General features: G+C 42.7%; 3 protein-coding genes across 3 annotated transcripts; 1 reads left to right on the forward strand and 2 right to left on the reverse strand.

The window, feature by feature from the left end:
- Window positions 1–3,611: 3,611 nt before the first annotated feature.
- LOC130130457 (prostaglandin D2 receptor 2-like) lies at window positions 3,612–4,724 on the forward strand. The gene has a single exon (XM_056300166.1). It carries the CDS (start codon window positions 3,612–3,614, stop codon window positions 4,722–4,724), a length of 1,113 nt encoding a protein of 370 aa, XP_056156141.1.
- Window positions 4,725–4,900: 176 nt separating this feature from the next.
- Window positions 4,901–8,061, reverse strand: si:dkey-165a24.9 (probable G-protein coupled receptor 132). Its single transcript, XM_056299976.1, has 2 exons — window positions 7,290–8,061; window positions 4,901–6,486 (listed from the first exon to the last, which is right to left on the reverse strand). Exons 1-2 carry the CDS (start codon window positions 7,889–7,891, stop codon window positions 6,087–6,089), a joined length of 1,002 nt encoding a protein of 333 aa, XP_056155951.1. The 5' UTR covers window positions 7,892–8,061; the 3' UTR covers window positions 4,901–6,086.
- Window positions 8,062–10,140: 2,079 nt separating this feature from the next.
- Window positions 10,141–15,011, reverse strand: ugt5g1 (UDP glucuronosyltransferase 5 family, polypeptide G1). The gene is given in 3 exon segments (XM_056300167.1): window positions 10,141–10,660; window positions 10,662–11,675; window positions 14,950–15,011. Coding segments are annotated over 3 exon segments (1,596 nt in total).
- Between the last annotated feature and the right edge of the window lie 1,395 nt (window positions 15,012–16,406).

The raw sequence follows: 16,406 nt of genomic DNA on the forward strand, positions 1-16,406 counted from the left end.
ATGTGTCCTGGTCGCTGCACTAGCGCCTCCTCTGGTCAGGAGGGGGAACTGGGGGGAACAGCGCGATCTTCCCATGCGCTACATCCCCTTGGTGAAACTCCTCACTGTCAGGTGAAAAGAAGCAGCTGGCGACGCCACATGTATCGGAGGAGACATGTAATAGTCTGCAGCCCTCCCTCCCCGGATCAGCAGAGGGGGGTGGAGCAGCAACTGGGACAGCTCGGATGAGTGGGGTAATTGGCCAAGTACAATTGGGGAGAAAAAGGTGGGGGGTCCCAAAAAAAAACACCACTTCAGACCCTTGATTTGGATGAGTAAAAACATTCACTTGGAAAAACAGGAGAAACTTAAAGAGGGGCATCGAAGAGATGGCTCCTTCCAGGATTGATTGGTTTGCAATTAGGGCCAAGTGAGCAGGTTAGCAATAGAGGCAACAGATTAACAAGTAGAACATCTAATGAAAAAAACTTGATAAGAAAACACTAAAACGCACAAGGCAAATAAGAAACTCCAGAGGCCCAATTTGGAAAATGAAAGTGAATGCTGAGATAACACCATCGCATGCAGCAGCCTGGAAATAAAGACCTCCGAGGACAATAAAGATCTCTCATAAACACAGCAGGCAGACAGCAAGACCTGTACATAGTGAGAATGATGCAGAAGGGAGCTGTCTTGATAGTGGTAAGCACAGAATCATCAATCAACATCTGTACCTGTGCTCTTACAAAGGTCTGGAAAATACAAGCGAATTGGAAAAGGGAAAGATGTGAAATATCCAAATTGTGAAACATTTACGCAGCTTTGTGAGGTGGATAACTCTCATATCCTCATAAAGATCAGCTTTTGATTATAGTTAGGTACAAACAACAATGATAGTATGAGGGACATAAATTATATAAAATCCCAGAAGGAACATTTGTTTTAAAAAATGGCGATTACATTAATATCTTAAAGCAGGAACTTCTCATCAAGTCGTTGAAGAGTGGCGAGACGGGCCTTTGCTTTAGCATGTCAAGAGCTCCGTATTAAGGTTCAGACTTCCCTTTGAGGTTTTCGACTTCCTATTATGTGTATACCCATCTGGCTGCTGAAGAAACAGCTTGTGGCAGATTTGACAATTTGCTGATGACAACATTCAGAAAGAAGCATGTTAGCATCTAAGGGCGTCTGTGGAGGAAACATTTGAGGATTGTTTGTGATCACTGAATGTCCAGGAAATTGTAAAAAATCTCGTTCGGTAAGCAATGAGTAAAAACAGTTTTGCGTAAAAGCTTTTGAATAGTTAAAAAGATGCAGTCTTATCTTGTTAATATTGCTATTTATGAAAGTGTTATTCATCAGCCAGCACGACATAATGTCATAGCCGTACAATTGAAGATCCTTTGGACTAATTCATTGTGAAACAAAGGAAGGAAAACTAGTATGATTTTTTTTTCTTAGAAACTGAAAACTTCTTCATCCTCAAATCAAAACACATCAGTTTCGATAAAAAAAGCTAGACTTTAATTTTTCATTTATTTCTCTTCATCTTTGTGTATGAGGGGTCAGGGTTTGATTCTCTGGGGACCCCAGCCTCCTGTGACAATCTTTTTTTAACAACCATGTCCACACCCAAGTGTTGCAGTCTCACAAAACTAACTTAGATGCTTAGATACAGTCATTTAATTTTTTTGTTAAGGGTCCTGCAGATCTAGTAGTTAAAAACATTTTGACTAATTTTTCATCATCTTGTGCTAATTGGGGTGTCTCCTTGCCTGCTGCCCAGTGACTGCTGGAATAGGCTCCAGCATCCCCAGGACCCTAGCAGAATAAGCGGTTTGCATAATTATCCAAATCTACTCATATATTTTCGTAATGTGTGTGTGTGTGTGTGGTGTTAGTGTGTGTGTTAGTTAGTGTAGATAGCGGAACCGAAAACTAAAGCACTTATGATCCTAATTCTTTTTGGAGGTGGTAGGTATTGTTCCAGAGAGTAAGGGAAAAATCACAGAAAATTAAAATTACACATAATTATGCATAAATATGCAAAATATGCATTTTTCTAAAAATGGCTAAAAACCACTTTTCTCGGCATTTCAGATGATTCTGAGCATCTTTGATTTTTTCACCTATAAAAAAAAATTTCTAGGACTTAGAAATGTTTTGGCATTATGCAAAATATATGCATTTTTGCAAAAATGCACTTATGATCCTAATTTTTTTTGGAGGTGGCAGGTATTGTTCCAGAGAGGACCAGAAAAATGGCAGAAAATTAAAATAATTATGCATAATTATGCAAAATATGCATTTTCTAAAAATGGCTAAAAACTACTTTTCTCGGCATTTCAGATGATTCTGAGCATTTGGGGGGAGGGAGTTGGAGTGGGGGGGGGTTTAGACGGGTGGATAACCAAACCGCTATATTGTAGCGGGGTTCTTCTCGTATATATATATATGCAGAAACTGTCCAGCTCCAGCTTTCAGCCACGAACATGTTATATGGCTGCCAACTTCTAGTGGTCTTTAGTGGCATTTACACAGGCTTGAATATATTTTTCAGTCACGTCACGATTTGTCAAGCTGTTTAATATCTCATAAATCAGTCAGGTGTGTTTAGTACACTCACTACAGTTGAAGGGGTCAAGTTGCTGTCCTTTCGATTTAGTCCCTGAGATTGAGCACCGTTTCAGTGGGCCTTGTCAATTTTAACTGTGCACTTAAAGAGATGGCACTTGCCACTTCATAGGGAAGTTGATGGTCTTCTTTTACTACATTACTATTACTACTACTGCTTTCAACTACTTCACTACTTTACTACTTTCTTACCACTTTACTACATTACTATTACCACAACTAATTAAATCTAGCCATTAAATCTGTCCAAGATATTTCCATGGGACCCAAATGATTACAAAGATTTATGAGGATTTGAAGTCCATCAGTTAAGGGCCTGGTGATGTCTATGGTTGTAAACTTTGCAATAGCAAACTGTAGTAATGCATAATGTGTTGTGATGGACTGGCAGCCTGTCCAGGATGTCTCCCCACCTGCCGCCCAATGACTGCTGGGATAGGCTCCAGCATCCTGTGACCCTGAGCAGGATAAGTGTCTTAGATAAGGGAAAGATGGATAATGCTTAATTTGGTGATGAGAATACTTTGAAAAATATAGTCATCAGCCGTAGAAGCCCTCAAACTGTACCTGTTTTCAACATCTCAGAATCAGTTGTATTCATTCATTCATTATCCAAACCGCTTATCCTTATTCAGGGTCACGGGGGTGCTAGAGCATATTGGTCGAGACAAAATTGATTTATCTTTTTTATCATCTGTATGCATGTCAGATTATTCAGCACTGATGTTGTCAATGGCAACCTTAATCACCATTAATCATTGTGTTATTTTATTTTGACAAAAGAAAAACATTCTCTTCACATTTGTGAATATACTATATAAGAAATGGTAGGCCTATTGTTATGATCAGACACCTTATCATTGTCTTATTTTCCTCTGAAATTCAAAACTCCCTATCCATAATTTCTAATACTTTCTATTATGGATCTCAACAGTGTGTGGCGAAAAGAGAAGTTATATTATCAATCCAGCTGGAATTTTGGACTTTTGCCTGTCCAAATGACTACCCCCAGCAGCCCCGTCTACTGCCCTCTCATCCTGCAGATGGTGAACACCAGCAGTGATCCACCCAACTCCACGGCCAAGATCAGTTCCCTGAGCCTGCTAATGCTGTGCTTCCATGGCTTGGTCTCTCTGCTTGGCATCCTGGAGAACCTCCTCATCCTGGGAGTGGTGGGGTTCCATGTCCGCCGCACTGTCACCAGTCTCTGGATCCTCAATCTTGCAGCCTCTGACCTTCTGGCCACTACCTCTCTGCCATTCTTCACCCTCTATATGGCTCAGGGCCACACCTGGACCCTGGGAACGACCTTCTGCCGTCTACACTCCTCCATCTTCTTTCTCAATATGTTTGCCAGTGGTTTTCTTTTGGCCGCCATCTCTCTGGACCGTTGCCTGATGGTGCTGAGACCTGTTTGGGCCCAAAACCAAAGGAACATCCGGTTGGTGGGGAAGGTGTGTGGGCTGATCTGGTCTCTGTCTCTGATCTGCACCATCCCCTTTTACCTCTTCCGCGATGCCATCCATCAGCATAATGGAAAGATCCAGTGTTACTATAATTATGCTCGATTCCTGTCTCCTGGAGACCTCACCCTGGCATCTGTGTGTGAAGTGCGTCAAGGGACTATGGCCCTCATGAAGCTTTTTCTGTCTTTCCTAATCCCCCTGCTGATCATCATCGCCAGCTATGCTGCGGTGACTACTAACGTGGCCTGCCGAGGCAACCGATGCACCTATCGTTTGGTGCGGCTTGTAGTGGCCGTGGTGGTCTGCTTTGTAGTCTGCTGGGCTCCGTACCACCTGTTCAGTGTTATGGAGGTGCTGATTCCTGATGAGTCATCCTTGAAGGGAGTGGTAGCACGCGCCCTGCCAGTTGCGGCAAGCATCTCCTTCATAAACAGTGTTCTCAACCCTGTCCTCTATGTGTTCAGCTGCCCTGACCTGCGCAGAAAGATCGGGCAGTCACTGAGTGCAGTGATGGAGAGTGCAATGGCTGAGGATTTTGGAACTTTGAACAGACGGCGCAGCCTTGCTCGCACCTGTAGCAGCAATGTCCCGCTGAGGAAGACACTTGCCCTCACCGGCTCCAATGTGGAAAAAGTGCAGGAGTAAGGCACTCCTACTGCTTTCTTTTCCAATACCACCACAACCCAATGCTATTTTCCTCAGGGGATGAATTAGATTTGGTCAGTATTATGTATACTGGGTAGTCACATTGAAGCTTTCCTTTGCGTGCAACTTCATACCAAACGACACAATCATTTTCTTATCTTAGCTTTGGTGTTTGTTTTTTGCTCAACAGGTGTTTATTTGTTGGTTGAAGATGAACTATACAGATATTCAGTTTGATAGTTTAAATGTGTATCAACGTCACACAAATACTGCTTTATAAGAGCATAAACCACAAGCCACAGATGCATGCACTAGTTTTGTTCAGCAGAACTATTGTTCTGCGGAATAATGCAAACATATCACTAAAATCTTGAAGTGAGGCATATACCCATTGTGCCCACAGACCCATATAGTTCACCATATCTTGAACGCCATTTGCAAGTACTGATCAAGATGTGGCTTCTAAGTGGGAATGAAAAGATTTTGTCTAATGTCCATTCATGTAACGTCCATACCCTTTTTAAAACAGTGATACAGACAGTTTTATTGTAATTTCTTTCAGCATACTTACTGGAAACAAATCCATATATACTCTCATTGTAAAAGAATGCATGTCATTTTTTTTCCTGACTTTGAAAATAGAAACAGGCTTGTTGTTAAATGCTAGATCTCTTGCTGCAGGGAGGGGAAATGCTGCTGACTCTCCACTGGCACTGTGTAAAGATTTTTTTGATTGTTTCTTTCATTCTTGAAATAATTACTGAGCTCAGATGTAAAAGCAACACGGGCTAACATGAACTTGTAATCTTTGTAAACACCACAGTAAAACATAACTATTTTTTATGAGATGTGACAGATATAGATATCTTTAAAAAGCTTAGTTCCCATCAACAGATCGAACTCTACAAGGACACATTGAAACATACTCAGAATTTAGCTGGTCAGCTAAATTCTGAATGTTTATGTAAGATGTCTTTGTTTTGCTTCACTGCCTTGAAACAGCAACGGTTATTATGCCAGACATTTGAGCAAGGTATATCTTGTTGTACATGAAACACCATATTCTCAGAAGTTTTGGGGAGGAACCATCTCAAGTGTTTTGTAAGTAACAGTTTAAGTCTTTGCACTCCGTCTTTGCACAAAAAACATATCCACTGGGGGGCAAAATTGCATCTCTTTTGCACTGATCAAATAGCAGGTGGCATGCAGTCTATGAGCTCTGCAAGATGCCACTGCGAGATAGGCTGTCTCTCTTTCTCTACCCCTCCTTCCTTCCTCTGCCTTTTCCTCTACCCCAATCATCAACTAATTTGAAGCAATTCATCACCCCAAAATACCTTGTCCCGTTTGTCCAGTTACAGTCTACCCCACTGCAATAGCTCTCTGGACTGGGAGAGCTCTGGAGTTCGTGGTGACCTGTTTAGGGGTATTGTGTCCCTGTCCCATGCAAGGTAGGGACCTTCGCAGCTCCAGCCGGGCATCGGGACACAAGAAAATGTAGAACAGTGGATCCAGCAGGGTGTTGAGACTGGTCAGGCCGTAGCACAGTCGGTAGATGAGGAAAATGGAGCGCTCCAGTTCACACGGTTCCTCGGTCAGCAGCAAGGACAGAAATCTGTACCCGCCGACCAGGTGGTACGGTCCAAAGACCACGATGAAGTTGACAGTGATGACGATCAGGATTCCCACGATTTTGTGACGCTCATGGTCAGAAATGGAAGGTGATCGTCGGAGCGTCACCCCAATGTGGGCAGAGGTGTAGCTGAAGTAAAGGAGAGAGAGGAAGATGTGAATGTCATTTGCTGCAAAAAGAGACTGTAATACTTTATTTTTTGCAACAGTTTTGGCTTGTTTTACTTTTGTTGTGGTTCCATGTTGGTCCCAGTTTTGTTAAAAACAAAGGAAAAATAAGACTCTGCACTCTGCAAAAGAGAGGCTGGGACAAAGTTGTATCTCATCTGTACCTATGGAATAAATTACTTCTGATTTTTGGACGACAACATTGTCTCAGTCTCTCTTTTGCTGTGTGCAGAGTCCTCTTTTTTCCTTTATTATTATTTGTTGCACCTGCAGTAATTGTGTATTCATCACTTCGGGTGTCTAGAAAAGCGCTATATTATTATTATTATTATTTTATTATTATTATTATTATTGTTATCAGAGCACAGCCAGTATCTCATTCATTCATTTTTGGGTACCAGTTTTGATTAAATTTGTGTTTTTATTTCAGCTTGCACCAGAAAACTCTTTCCATTTATCCAAATATAACATAAGGCACCCATTCTTAACAACACCTTCATGCTTGTTATTTTGTGGATTTAATTTTTTTTTCAAGCTTTTTCATTCAGTTAAGCATTTTCCATAGCGGTGATGACGGTGCTGCTGTGGTGCCTTTACCACTCTGGGTTTATTACTGAGAACATTTGATAATTATCAGCCTATTGGAAATATTTCACTAATTTTCTGTTAGATATAAACGACAATCTCAAGTACTGTGCATTAGGGAATGAACGTGAGAATAGAATTGAATAGAATAGAATAACAGGGGACACTGGGGAAACTCACCCTAGTATTGCACAAGGTAACATGAACCCGAGTGCCACCGTGGCAATCTTAAAGCAGGCGTATCTGGGGCTGACCGGGTACTTCTCCAGACACAGTAGACTCTCTGAGTCAAACACTGAAGGCAACAGCCCCCACAGGCAGAAAAGGAAAATCACCGTCCATACGGCCACCCCTGACACAACGGCCATCCGCACTGTCCGCATCCCGCGGCTGCAGAGTGGGTACACAATGGCCAGGCAGCGGTCCAGTGCTATCAGGCACAGGAACATGACACTGGCATAGACATTGACATAGAAAACATAGCCCACCAGCTCGCAGGCGAGGCATCCGTAGGGCCAGCGGTGAGCTCGCTGCAGGTAGACGATCCACAGGGGCAGGGTGAGGAGCTGAAACAGATCAGACAGCAGCAGGTTCAGTATGTACACCAGCTGGCAGCCACCCCCACCTGAGCGACTCAGTTGGTACAACCCCCAAAGTGACAGCAGGTTGCTGGGTAGACCCAATGAAAAGACCAGGCTGTAGATGTAAGTCAGACCAACTGTATCTGTGTCAAAGGGGAGGTTGCAGCTGTCATTGGACATGTCTGAAGTGACAGTCCTCATCCACTTTAGATGGGAAACCAGAATTTACTTCATTTAAGAAAGAATTGACGATGACAATCTGAGGAGCTGGTATGAGAATGCCCATTCAAAATGTAAAGAGAACAGTCGACATATGTTTTTTCAAATTAGAGTAGTCCACATAGGAATAGTCCACTGTTATCTGTTCATAAACGCAGACCTCGGTGGGAAACATCGGGTGTAGCTTTTCGAATGTCAATCAGTGCGTCTCCAGAGCATCCATAATTGTCTGTTTGGGATCCTCCGAGCAACATCAAAAACCTGGAAGGATGACGGCAAGGTCACCTCTCAGCGATGACGATACCGAACATAGCCGAGCAAATACGCAAAATCAAGACAAAATAGGTTAAACACCTTGAACCACAGTCAAGCAAAGCAAATTGTGACCAATCGTCCGTTCGGTCACCTCTCGAATTTCTGGAAGCGACGGCAGGTTTTGTTGCAGAAACCTCTCCCCGCTCTGCAACTCCGTGACCTGCGCTCGGGAGGCGTTGTCGCGCTGGGAACGCGGTCTCGCCGCCAGGCCTTGTCTATTCTGTGATCATTTCCTCCACAGGAAACCCACTTCTTTAGCTTTAAAGGCGACATCCTGAGGCAGGAGAATGCCTTTCTCCACAAGAACAAAGAAACACTCTCTCTCTCTCCTTCTCTTCCTCAAGCTACAGTACAGGACATGACAGAATGATTGATAAGGACGCGGGTTGCTGTGGCAGGAACTCATGAGGGGCGACCACCAAGACCTACCGGATTATTCTGGCCATGTGCCATTTAACTCATTAACCCTCTGCATTACTGTCTTTTCACATGTAATTTAACATGATACTTCCCACTTCACCGACAGTCTTTCTTTACCAAGTAAACTCACATTGTTTTGCGAAGGTGTGATTGATAAGTTTCCAGTTTGTGATGGTTCACGAGTAAAGAGAAAGTCAATCTTTCCCTCCTTCCAGCTTGTTGTACATGTTAGTGTTGGGTGTGTGTGTGTGCGTGTGCGTGTATGAGTACGTGTGCGCGTGTGCATGTACTTGCATTTGTTTGGGCACGTGTAAGAACGTATGTAGTAGGCAAGTGTGGATGCTTGTGGGTTTTTTCTGTTTTGTTTTCTTCCTGTTTTGTTGTGAGATATTTCAACAAGAATGTTAAAAATCAGCTTAAGCATGCACATGCATGACTCTGTGGTGATTTCCTGAACATGCATGTCTGTGTGTGTGTGTGTGTGTGTGTGTGTGTATGTGTGTGTGTGTGTGTGTGTGTGTGTGTGTGTGTGTGCGTGCGTGCGTGCGTGCGTGTGTGTGTGTGTGCAGACACACGCAAGTGCCACTGGCTGGCTATGAAGGCATGCCTGTGTGTCTCCTTATCAGAGATAACAAATGTTCAGGGACAAACGTATTTTGATTTACAGGGGTGGAGAAAATGATTGACAGCCCAAGATTAGGACCAAACGAAGAGAGTACAAAAGCAAAACTCACTCAAACTTAACACAAAGTACATAGATTTTTTTCATCTGTAAGATTAATGTCTTTTATTTGACTTGAATTTTTTTCTGCTGTCGAAACAGATTTATGCCATTAAAACAGGCCTCCGTGTAGATGCTGCATACTGACAAGTTCCTTGGAATGAACTTTGCTCAGGCCCGGGGGGGGGGGGGGGAACAGCACAATTGAAATTGTTTGGGGAAGAATGAGAATGTTGAGACAATGGATGTTAGGCAGTATTTTTACAACATGGTTTCAAAGGGAGGAGGGTCTAATCACTCACTGTTCGTTTCCTTTAAAATGTCACCAGCCGTTGGTTTGATGAAAATAATTCAAGGTGAAAGCTACCCTGTAGGAAATCAAGTGAGTTGATATCCCACGACTCTCATTGAAATATAACCCTTCTGTTCTCCATAGTAGAGAGCAGGCAGCATATTCAGATTGGTATTTTTATTTTCATTTTTTTTCACAATCTTAAAACTAGACACAGAAAAAGAGCAGGAATAGAGAAGGGAGGGATTCTTGCAGGTCTGATCCAAATCTAGTGGGAGCATAACACAGTTGCTGAATACAAATACTTGTTTTCTTACAACAAAAAAATTCAATTATTCAGTGCAGTACTAGCCTTACATACTTATATATGAGACAATGATTTATTTTTGAGTCATTTTTTGTTCTGTTATTACAACATGACAGTTTTATTCATGTTTGAGTTTTCAGTATAACCTGATATCAACTATCAACAGAATGAGGTTTTCATTCCGCTTTCCTTTTATGCCTTGATCTCTGGCAACAGAGAAGGCCAAACACAAAGACTAGTACCCAAATAGTGACTCCGCTGAGGGTGATGAGGATTAAAGCTACATCAAAACTGTAGTAGGAGTACCAGGGCAGGCTAAAAGCTGCTGAATGCAGGTGGACTGCTCCTTTATTCCTGATGACATAGTCAATCCAAAAGATGGCAGTGTCCATTGGGCATTGTGGCCGGTCACAGTGCAGCTGGGAGAGACGCTGCATGTTGTGGCGGTAGTAGGGAGTCTCCAGGACATGTATTAGGGCCTCCAGGAAATTTTCTGTGGTGAGTGAGGCAGCCTCTACCACCCTTGCTGCCCCACGCACCTTCAACCTTAATAGGTTGTCAAACTGGTCAAAGAGGAGGGGCAGGCCCACAACAGGGACTCCATGATAGATGGCCTCATATAGGCCGCTGGTGCCCCCATGGGCCACAAAGGCACGTGTCTTGGGATGTCCCAGGAAGTCATTCTGGGGTAGCCAGGGATGCCGGCTTCTGGTCTTGGTACCTCCACACCACCTTCTGGGGGAGCTGAGCGGACACAGCGGCGATGGCCTCCATCATATCTATGGGCAGAGCTGACACAAATGTCCCCAGAGACATCACCACCACCCCATGCTCCCCAGAGCTCTGTATAAAGGCCTCCAACTCAGCAGAAAGGGGCTGGGCCTCACTGCACTGAAACCCCCCTATATAGACCACATTGGGCATTGTGGGCCGTGGGAACTCAAAGACAAAATCCATCCTCATGAGCCAGACATCAGCTGAGAGCTGCATAGAGAGCAAGTCAGCTCCACGGGGGAAGTGGTGCTGAAGGAAGTCGCTGTAGAGAGGCAGGATGATGAATTTTTCCTGCAAGAGGCTGGCTGCATAATGCAGGAAGTTCTCTGTCCTCTGCAGGAGATCCATCTTGCCTCTGAACAGAGAGTTGAGAAAGGGAACGTAGGATGGTGGTGATGGAACCACTATCACATGAGCCTCTCCAGCGTTGATCCAGCGGACATTATACATCATTGGCAGCCTGAGGTATTGGGCTAGTAAGACCCTCACAGGAAAGGTAGGGTCAGTCAACACGAGGTCAAAGCTGGACTTCTTTAGCCTAGTCACTAGGGAGGAGTCTTGCAAGATGGTGGAGATCATTCAGAGAGCTGCACCGTGGAAAATCCGCAACACAACTGCAATGTCATTCTGCTGCTCAAAGAAACGCCGAAGGGGAGACATCCCATGAAGCTCCAGTGAGCACCGCATGAGGACAGAGCAGAAGTCAGGGCCAATGTCCCCACCAGGAGCATCTGGAGGGGTGACTGTGACTGAAGTGTAGAGAGGGGAGTTCCCAGGGATGTACCAGCTCTTTGCAGAGCGCAGCACAGTGAGACTCTGACCTCTGGACAGAAGCTCTTTGAGGATCACCTCCATGTTGGTCCAGTGGCTACCATCCTCAGGAAGCACCAAAATCCTGCCACCATGGCAGCTGCTTACCATTAGAGTGAAGACAAGGCTGAGAGGAAAGTGCAGTGGAATTTTTGCAACTGTTCTCACTCCTATCCCTGCAGGAGCTGGAAATCCCAATATTAGATAATATTTTAAACATCAAAGAATCCAAGAGAAAAAATATAGATTGACAAACTGATGTACATGTATACCCTAAGTTACAATACAGAGTGAACCAAAAAAGATGCTGCTTTGACTGGGAAAAATAAGAGTGGTTTATTTATTGTCTGTTCATTGTGCAACAGAAATTAAAAACTAAGCCCTTCATCCTACGCAATTGGGAGACATCCAAGCATTCAGTGGGTTATGTAAATAGCCAAATGTGATAAACACAGACTAGATTAGTCTCTAAAATCCTTGAGAGTCACAGGTGTGAACCATCCATTATCCAAACCATTTATCCTGCTCTCAGGGTCGCAGGAATGCCGGAGCCCATCCCAGCAGTCATGGGGTGGCAGGCGGGGAGACATGCTGGACAGGCCATCACAGGGCTGCGCCCTGTTAAGACAAAATATCCACTCATGCTGTTTTAGTCTGTGTAACATCAAAATGTCCTCATTCATTTGCACAGCATCTTATGTGATGTTTTTGACACTACACAAGAATGCTATCTTCACCCTCTAATGCCAAATAAAGCACACATGCCCTTCAGATGATCTCAAAGAAAATTAACAATGATAACATATCACCATGCTCAACTGCCTGTTTCAGTCCAACATAAAAATATATACTTGAAAATGGTTTCAAATTTACATCTGCTACTACTACTACTACTACTACTACTTTTGGCTGCTCCCGTTAGGGGTCACCACAGCGAATCATCCGTTTCCATCTCTTCCTGTCCTCTGCATCTTCCTCTGTCACACCAGCCACCTGCATTTCCTCCATCACCACATCCATTTCCTCTTCCCTGGCAGCTCCATATTCAGCATCCTTCTCCCAATATACCCAGCATCTCTCCTCCACACATGTCCAAACCATCTCACATTTATGTAATAGTTAAAATATATTGAAATAAATTGCCATAAAATTCAGCTACCAATTAGGTCAACACATTATTTGCTAAAGCTAACTGAGGTATCTTTGAATATAATCAGATTACTTGTTCCTTTAGGACAATTTGTGTTAGAATTAATTGCTTATTTGTTCTTTGACCTTACAAGACGGATTTACTTGTCGATTACATAATCGGTTTTTGGTACCACAGGCTTGTACATAGGCAAAAAAACACAAAAAAGAATGTATTCAATCCCCTGCATTTCTTCCAGCTTTTCTTTTGCTACATGACATGTCAAAAACACACTTTTTTCGGACAATATTCAACAGCTGCCTTTTACAGTGTTACAATTTCATTTAGCAGACACTTTTAGCCAAAGCGAACACCTCTTTCTTGAACACCTCCACAGGTGTTCGAGAAAGAGCTGGGGTTTTTAGCTTCTTCTTAAAGATGGCCTGGCAGCCTGTCCAGGGTGTCTCCCCTCCTGCTGCCCAATGACTGCTGGGATAGGCTCCAGCATCCCCGTGACCCTGAGAGCAGGATAAGCGGTTTGGATAATGGATGGCTATTCATGTCTCCTATGACAATCAGCGGTGTGTCATCGTCAGGAATGGCTGAGAGTAACATGTCTAGTTCGATTACAAAGTTCCTCAGTTGACACCCTGGTGGACGGTATATAACCACAAATAGCTTAACAGAAGCAGTAACCATGATTGGTTGGTATTTAAAGGAGGAGTAAAACAGCCTAAATCCGAATCAAAACCCAAAACAAGTTTTAAATCATTTACCAACCGACTGCAGCGTCCTACATTCAAGATCAGTTTGTTCTGCTGGGAATAGTTCAATCTCCCTTATAAACTGTGAGTGAAAATCCAGCCCGTCTGATTTTCTCAACAAAGGAAGCCATAGAGTGCGTGACCCGCATCTGCTTACCCACCTATTGAGGCTCAGAGAAGGAAACTAGCAAGTACTCAGCCCAACAAAGCCTGATAATGGCCTAAATCTGAATCATAACTCAAAACAAGTTTTAAATCACTTACCAACCGACTGCAATGTCCTATGTTCAAGATTAGGGCTTGTTCTCTCTCTTTTGGTTTATTGGGGCAAATTGCCAAACTGGGAAACATTAATTGAGCATATCATATCATGGGCGTTACTTAGATATTTAGTCTTTGTGATTGTATTCAGGACTTTTCAAGTTTATTGCACGTTAAGTTTTGCTGAGTCTCTCTTTTCTGTTAAGAGAGCAAAGTTCAGGTCCCTTTAATGAGACATAATGTGTCTCAATGTGAATGATAGTGTAAGGTGGAATATTTACCACAGCCTTAAGCATAGTGCTAAATATGCAATTTCATTGGCTACCGCATACAATTCAAGTATTAAGATTCAAATAAATCATAGGCCTGCACGTTCACACTCTCCTTATTACAGATGTGCAAAAATACAGAGGTTACAATTTGAGAAAAAAAATTGTTTTGCACTTTCTAATTCCTCCTATGATTTCAGTGTTAAAAATGTCTTGATCTGACACAAGGAACCGTGTGAAAAGTACATTTATCTTTCAGGTAAATCAGTCACTTTCACATGCATTTCAGTAAACTGCCCCTTTGATAGAGTAGATCACTGTGTGTAAAACTCGAAGATAAAATCAAACACAAATGCAGTCCAGAATAATCTTAGAACACAAGCAGACTTCCAAAACAAAAAACAAAACAAAACAAAAGTTATTGAGGTTGAATACATTTTCAAGTCCTTGTAAGCCGCAATAGATTCCATAGTTGTCTTTATTTTATTTAATCGTACAGTTCCAGAACTCGGAGATAAAGAAAAATAAACGCTATGATCAAATGCAGGGAGAATAGATGAAACACACAAGATTGGGCAGGCGAGTAGGAGACAAACAAAAACAACAAAAAGAAACAAAACCTCAAACCCATATCTTGTACTCCACAATGTTTGATCTATCTTGTTCATTTTAACTTATGTAAAGCATCTTTGAGTACTCTGAAATGCACTCTATAAATAAAATATCATTATTACTATTATTATTATTATTACTATTATTATTGTTATTATTATTATTATTATTATTATTATCTGCATGACGTGCCCAGACTTTTTCCAACTTAAGCTTCAACCACACTGATGCACCAGGATCGCAATATCATTTTCGTTGTGTATGCTATGAACATCAGCCAGCTAGTGATAGATTCCTTGTACGCTCATGTTTGACATTCTTGGTAGTCCCCGAAAACAGCTACATAACTTTTACCATCATTTTTACAATTTGATGAAAAAACCATTTGTTCCCTCGTGGTCCATGTTGTGTGGCTGGTTGGCTAACATTCTGTGATATTTGAAACAACTCTGTAGTCATGCAGCGGCTCTGCCATCCATCATGTGTATTCATTCATATGGCTGGAATTTGTCTAATATTTTGGGCATACACAGTATGTTACAAAGTGAGAACCACAGAATACAGAAATAAATGTCAGCATTACAAAATTTTAAAAAAATCACAACATTGACTACCTTTGTATTTCAGCGCTTTGACTTGATTGCAGAGTTTAAGACAGCATTCAGTAGCATTAGCATGGGAAGGGGGGGCTGCAGCTCCCCCAGTGGTGGGTGCAACCCCCCCAGTAGTGGCAGGTGGCTGTGTAACATCTTTTAAACAGTGGGCTAGGGCTGCGTGGAATGTACATTCTTAATAATAACGTAAACACTCCATTCCAAATCTGCAACACACGCACCTTCCAAACAAAACAGTGATGCCATACTGTAGCAACCGGGGGAGGCGGTTGCTCTGACTGTCGGCGGTTCTGCACTGGGGGAGCGCAATGGCTGATGGGACTGTTAATGTTAGATTTAAAATTGTGTTTTAATGATATGGTGTTCATGTTGTAGTTGTGTTGTTGTTTTGGGGGGTTCAACTCAGACTAAGTTGGAGACCATTTACTGACTGACTGTAGGACTGTGACTCGCTACTTGGGATGTGGGGGGCGGGGGGGGGACTCATTATGTTGTTGTCAATTCTGGTCAGTTCTGGCTGGTGTGAATACAAGAGCACTCCCGGGGTCGTGTGGTACATGGGGGCACAGGAGTTGCGATTAAAAAGAGATATCTGCCTCTCGACTCATTCTTCCACACGAGCTCACCACAATACTTTTTGTTTTTGTTGGCAGCCCCCCTACTTAAAACATCTTCCTGCGCGCGTGTTCAGTAGCCACTTCCCTATGCGTTATCCTCTAAATAAGTCAAAAGCTGGGTACATCAAATATAAAGTCAAAAGATTTATAGTCTGAAGAGAAACAAGAGTGTGGTACCAAATATAGAGTCACCACGACCCCTTTGAGTCACTGTGCCACACCAAACCCACCTGAGTGCATATTGAAATGTGAGATCCTAGAAAAACTGGGTTTTATGTGCAGGATTTAGAGACATTCTGCTACCATAGGCAAATCAGGACAGGGTCTTTTGTATTTGCCCCATTGCCCTAAGGCCCTGGTAAGGGCTGAATGTTGTACAATCGAGAGTTAACTCTGTATATTTTGATAACACTGGGTGGTTAAAGCCTTCCACCTGACCCATTAAGTGGCTATATACCCGTTAACTTCAAAATACAATTACAGCTATCATTTACAAATGTATTTGTCAGCCCACAATGCTTAATAGGTACAAATAAAAAATACAGCTTTTAAACTCCATTTAACACGTAAAAATATGAACTGATGTTTTACA

Source organism: Lampris incognitus, chromosome 20, assembly GCF_029633865.1.
Source record: "Lampris incognitus isolate fLamInc1 chromosome 20, fLamInc1.hap2, whole genome shotgun sequence".
NCBI lineage: Eukaryota > Metazoa > Chordata > Actinopteri > Lampriformes > Lampridae > Lampris > Lampris incognitus.